This window comes from Hypomesus nipponensis, chromosome 20, assembly GCF_054491055.1.
Source record: "Hypomesus nipponensis isolate SF chromosome 20, ASM5449105v1, whole genome shotgun sequence".
Taxonomy (NCBI): domain Eukaryota; kingdom Metazoa; phylum Chordata; class Actinopteri; order Osmeriformes; family Osmeridae; genus Hypomesus; species Hypomesus nipponensis.
In genome coordinates, this window is record NC_140380.1 from 4,337,826 (window position 1) to 4,344,010 (window position 6,185).

General features: G+C 48.3%; 1 protein-coding gene across 1 annotated transcript; it reads left to right on the forward strand.

Moving 5' to 3' along the window:
* The first annotated feature begins 292 nt into the window (after window positions 1-292).
* Window positions 293-5,832, forward strand: cdx1b (caudal type homeobox 1 b). The gene is made up of 3 exons (XM_084684078.1): window positions 293-795; window positions 5,052-5,200; window positions 5,507-5,832. Exons 1-3 carry the CDS (start codon window positions 387-389, stop codon window positions 5,702-5,704), a joined length of 756 nt encoding a protein of 251 aa, XP_084540204.1. The 5' UTR covers window positions 293-386; the 3' UTR covers window positions 5,705-5,832.
* The last annotated feature ends 353 nt before the right edge of the window (window positions 5,833-6,185 follow it).

Consider the following 6,185-nt stretch of genomic DNA (forward strand, 5'->3'; position numbering starts at 1 on the left):
GCGCGGACAATACCGAGACAGGTTCTCCCGTTGAGAAACCCCGCGTGACATGATGTTAGTTACTTCTGCGCGATTTGTAGCGTTCTTTTCAACGCCGCGGGGTCCTTTGATATAGTTCCCCATGCGCCTTTGAAATGCAAGGCCCGTCTCCCATGCAAATGCTCCGCGGGATAAGGCGAGGCAAGGGAGGGAGGGAGGGATATGAGAGCAATAAAACCTGTACGTCAGCGTACTCTCTTAGTTGGCAGCCAGTCTACCGGACAGCAGGTTGAGCAGTACAGGTAGAGTCCCACAGGTAGCCGCCTAGTTAAGCAGAAACCCGGGCCAGGGTAGACAGCAGCGCCGATCTGGAGACGCATTATGCGCAGGAGGTTCCCTCTGGAAAGATGTACGTGGGATATCTACTGGATAAGGACAGCAACATGTACCCTAACCCGGTGCGTCACACAGGGCTCAACCTCAACCACCAGAACTTCGTGTCAGCTCCGCAGCAGTACTCGGACTTCCCCGGATACCACGTTCCCGGGATTAACAATGACCCCCATCACGGGCAGACTGGGGCCTGGAATCCGGTTTACGCGCCGCCGAGGGACGATTGGTCACACTACGGGGCAGCAACGGGGCCGTCCACGTCAAACCCCGGGCCCATTGGCTTCAGTCCGCCAGAGTTCTCCCCGGTCCAGCCACCAGGTCTCCTACCGCCCTCCATCAACACCGTGGGTCAACTGTCCCCCAACTCCCAGCGCCGGACTCCATACGACTGGATGAGACGGAGCGCTCCGCCGACCACTACCGGTAAATTGACATAATTGACACCAATTATGACTGACGATGGCTAAATGTGTGCTCTGGTTGAACTGAATAGGATTATGTTGTTTTCAATGTGTCCGAAAAGTATCATATCCAGATGCTTACTGACTCATAGATTTACGCTACCACATTTATGTAAGTGTATAAGGTCGTCAAAAAATAAGTTAAACTTGAGTGGATGATGAATTATAACGAATTCATATATTTTTTATGTTGCAGTCCATTTAATTGTTTGGACAAAGAAACACCCCAAACTAAGTTTCAGTCACGGTTAGGCTTCACCTCATTGAGTTTTTCAGACCACTCCACGCAGTGACAGTTATGGTTGCTCTTGTGAATCTCACCTCATAAATGCGCGTGTCTATCTCGTCGAGTTTATGGAGACAATATGGTCTGTTTAACACGCTTAAGATCACCTACATTATTACTCATAATTGCCGGCAATATTCTTTACCCTACATTGTCATTGTTATTTGGCGCATTAGGCTTATCTTAAACTTTATCTTAACACAGGTTTATGAACTAAGAAGAGCTCATCGATGCATTGATTTTATTGGTTTGGAGCAGAGATTGTTTTTAAATAATACAAACATAGATATTCAAACGCGGCAGGCCTATTTAATCAACAAAAATGATTGAATTATTCGATCGATTATGATGGATTGGCATGTATTAAATCACAGATGAATATACACCAATCAAACAACGAACCCATGAAGAACTTACAAATATGTTTGGTACATAATAGTGCTCTTCGCTCAACAATTATTTTCAAAGTTAGTTAGAGACTGAACAATGATTTTCATAGCGCGGAGATAGCGCGCGGAGCCTGTTAAGTGCGCCTGCAAGTTGGAGATGTTCTTGTCGCGTAGGATCAAATAGAGGGAGCGGTTTGAAGACGTTGTCATGTAAATGCGGGGTTTTGTCTCGTTGAATGTGACATAGGGCGCTAGGGCTGCTGGCCACGTTGTCATTCTTTGTTACATATCCTGAGGCGGGAATACCTGGGTGTCAATCTCTTTGATGTTGCCTGAGAAAGTTAGGGCCCGTGCGTCCTATGAATTAAACCGCCCACGAACCCTTCATGTGCTTTCAGGATTTTTGAGTGGGAGCTGGATTGGATGTGGAATGCAATGGTGGGATAAGTCTGAGTAGAGTACTGGTATTGGAGCTCACACAAACAAACATACACATATATAGACACATACAGAAACCCTTCCGCACATACACATTACAATCAGTAAGTCAATTTTATTGACAAAGCACATTACAAATAATAGTTGTTAGCCAAAGTGCTGTACAACAGCGAATAATTAAAACACACACAGTATGACACAAAACACAATCACAGACAGTGCACAAATATTTTACCACCTACTCTATATGGTCATATGCAACAATAAATGAGTTTTAAGAATAGATTTAAAACCATCATAACACACACACACACACACTCACCCACTCTTTCTCTCTCTCTCTCTCTCTCTCTCTCTCTCTCTCTCTCTCTCTCTCTCTCTCTCTCTCTCTCTCTCTCTCTCTCTCTCTCTCTCTATCTCTATCTCTCTCTCTCTCTCTCTCTCTCTCTCTCTCTCACACACACACACACACACATTCTAAAAGCTATTCCGTGCAAACAGAGGGCCCCATCCATGTTTATTTACTGTCTAATAAGTAGAATAAACAGTATAATCAATACATTTGAATATGGAATCAATGATGACTAGTAACTAGGCCTGTAATGTCCGTGTTGAATGTGTTGAGTTGTGAGGGTGCGAGTGCCATGGGTGCTGTCCTTAAGCAACAAGCTACCCTCTACCTGTCTCCTGTCTGTGTGTTTGGGTTTGGGTTGAATGACAGTTGGATTCAAACATATTATGATTGTTCATTATCTTATCTGTACAGGAGTTCAACTTTGACAAACATGCAAGTGAACTCATTATTTGGAGCCCTGGGTTGGGTCCTGTCAGAAATCACCCCCGGCTATCTGACAGTGACAGCTCAGATTAGCACGCCGGAGAAAGTAACCAATAGACATGCGGTGTGCCATAAAGTGGCTAATGAGGGGATGGTTAACCAACCTGTGGGGGTTAAAAAGACATTTTGTGACCTGAAGTAGGCCGTTCTCCTGCTGCTATCGAGCTGGCCCAGACAGAGAAGGGTTAGGGGAGTTGTGGGGGTTGGGGTGTTGGTGTGTGTGCGTGTGTGTGTGTATGTGTTACATATTAACTTCTGTGGAGAGTCTTGACTCTTAATCGTGTTGACCAGCCTGCTATTAGCCTCTCATTAGCCTCCATGGCTAACCCTGCTCTCCTCTCTCTCCCTCCCCCTGCCCATCCTCCCGTCTTTTTCACTGTCTCTCTTTCTTTCTCTTTCGATCTCACTTGCCACTCTCTCTCTTTCTTTCAAACTCCATTACTTTCCCTCCCTCCCTCCCTCCCTCCCTCCCTCCCTCCCTCCCTCCCTCCCTCCCTCCCTCCCTCCCTCCCTCCCTCCCTCCCTCCCTCCCTCCCTCCCTCCCTCCCTCCCTCCCTCCCTCCCTCCTTCCCTCCCTCCCTCCCTCCCTCCCTCCCTTCCTCCCTCCCTTTCTCTATCTCTCTCTGTCTCTCTTTCAGCTTAATCCTCCCTCTTCATTCATAATTGACAGCAGTCCAATCAGTAGAGTATATTCATTAACATGGCATGACTATCATGCAGCACACAGACACACACACTCACAGACGGCGTCTTAGGAGTGGTGTAATTCTATGTAAACGCTTGTCATTAGGGAAGAATGGTCATTAATGGTGTTTGTGTGTGTGTACTGTAGTGTGAGAGATGGGATAACAAGGGTTAGTCCCTGTAGGGAGTGGTACATGGAGAAGCCAAGCTGGCGTCTGTGTGTGTGTGGGTGAGTGTTTGTGCATGTGTGTGTGTGTGTGTATACACTCATGCCATGACCATGGCCAGCAGTGAGGGAGCAGTGATTTACGGTGGTTCATTAGAGTCCTGCTGTGTGGTTTCGTGAGAGGACGGATGAGTCGCTGGAGCAGAAGACCCAAAGAGGCTCCAGATGTCCTCTCTCTCCGCCCACCTGCTTAATCATCCTCACACTGCTATCTGGCCAAGCGTTTATGGTGTTTAATTTCCTAATGAGAAACCTGGCTGTGCCGAGGTGCTCACAGGCGATGAGAAGACCCTCCTTGAATGGTTCCATCACTCTCTGTGTGGAACGTCCTCCAAAGATGTGCAACAGTTTGTTTGATGGTTTGAATTTGAACTTCTCGAGGTGCTCCGTATGAGTTATCTGTCGAGTCACAGATGTTGTGAGAGAGGCGTCAGCCAGCTGTAAAGCTAGGGCGTGTTAGTTATTGGGATGTAGGTCAGTCTGCAGGTCAGTCTGTGGGTCCGTTTAGACCGTCTGTAGGTCAATTAGGTTAGGACTGTTTGTCGGTCAGTTAGGACGGTGTGTACGTCAGTCTGTAGGTTTGCTGGGACAGTTTGTAGGTCAGTTAGGACAGTTTGTAGGTTAGTTAGGCCAGTCTATAGAACAGTCTATAGGTAAATCTGAAGGTCAGTCAGTCAGGTCTGTCTGTAGGTCAGTCTGTAGGTCATTTTGGACCGTCTGTCAGTCTGTCTTTAGGTCAGTCTTTAGGTCAGCCATGCCAGCCAAGTTTTTGGAACACAGATATATGTGTTCTCTCGAACACAGGGAACCCCATCTGTACTTCATGCAAATCTACATCTAGTCAGTTGTGCGCTGCATTTGAATGTCAAACAGCACCACTCAGTCAGTCAGCAGCGTAGAGTTCAACTGCAGTGTTTTAGGATTGTCTCCTTCCTTAAGGCTCTGGTCAAGACCTGAGGTGCACTTGATTTAGCCTGCTAGCTACCTGTGAACCAGGAGAATTGCATTAGAATTGCTGCTAACCCAGCCCACCTGGTACGACAAAGAGGTCACATCAACTACCCCTCAGGAGTCAGAGAACATTTCAATCAGTATTTCATTTTACATGCCAACTTCAAACATATTTTTATATTTGACCTTACCAATGTGAACACTACCTTGTGACAAAGCCACGATCAGTGGTTAACAACAACTTGACCACAACTCAACCGTGCTGTGCCATTCTATGACTGTTTGAGCACTGGCTCTGGACATCACAACTTGACCTGCCTTGAGCATAAGTGACTGACTGTCCATGACCTTATCCCGACCCTATTTTGACCGTACCTTGACCAAATTGTGACTGTTTGTGTTCCAGGCGGGAAGACGCGGACCAAGGACAAGTACCGTGTGGTGTACACCGACCACCAGAGGCTGGAGCTGGAGAAAGAGTTCCACTACAGCAGATATATCACCATCAGGAGGAAGGCTGAGCTGGCCACGGCTCTCAGCCTCTCGGAACGACAGGTACACGCACACGCACCCAAACTCACACACACACGTACGAATGCACACACACACACACACACACACATACATGACAGTGCATGCACGCAAGCACAAAGGCATCTCTCTTTATGACACATACACATACACGCACACACACAAACACACAAACACACACACACGCGTGTACACACAAACCCACCCTCCCTCCCTCCCTCCCTCCCTCTCTATCTTTCTCTCTCTCTCTCTCTCTCTCTCTCTCTCTCTCTCTCTCTCTCTCTCTCGGACACACACACACAGTCTCTAACTGATCCTCTTTGTCTCTAGGTGAAGATCTGGTTCCAGAACAGACGGGCCAAGGAGCGGAAGGTAAACAAGAAGAAGATGCAACAACCCCAAGCCGCCTCCACCACCACCCCCACCCCGCCTGGCAATGGCCTACCACCCAACGCTGCCATGGTGACCAGTAGCAGCAGCGGCCTGGTGTCTCCCTCAATCCCCATGACCATCAAGGAGGAGTACTGAGGACCTGGGCCTGGGCCTGGGCCTGGGCCTGGGCCTGGGCCTGGGCCTGGGCCTGGGCCTGGGCCTGGACATAGACATAGTCCTAGTGTGGACCTAGATCTATACCTGGACCAAAACCTAGATCTAGTCTGGACCGAGATCTATACCTTGATCTAGACCTAGGCCTGGGCCTGGGCCTGGGCCTGGGCCTGGGCCTGGGCCTGGGCCTGGGCCTGGGCCTGGGCCTGGGTCTGCGTCTGGGCCCGGTCTGGACCAAGAAATCCTTTCATTGACTCTGTGATCAGCATTTCTACTTACTTCAATCCCCAAACCTGGGCCCAGTGAATGGTTCCGCTACCAGATTCAGAACCACGAAACCACAAAAACACAAAGAAACTCACCCAGCTTCACCTCTGGACGACAGAACACCAGTGAGGGAAGAGGACAGATTCCTGTAACTGTTTGGTAGAAAACAATGAAACCTTTTTGGACAGAGAACACA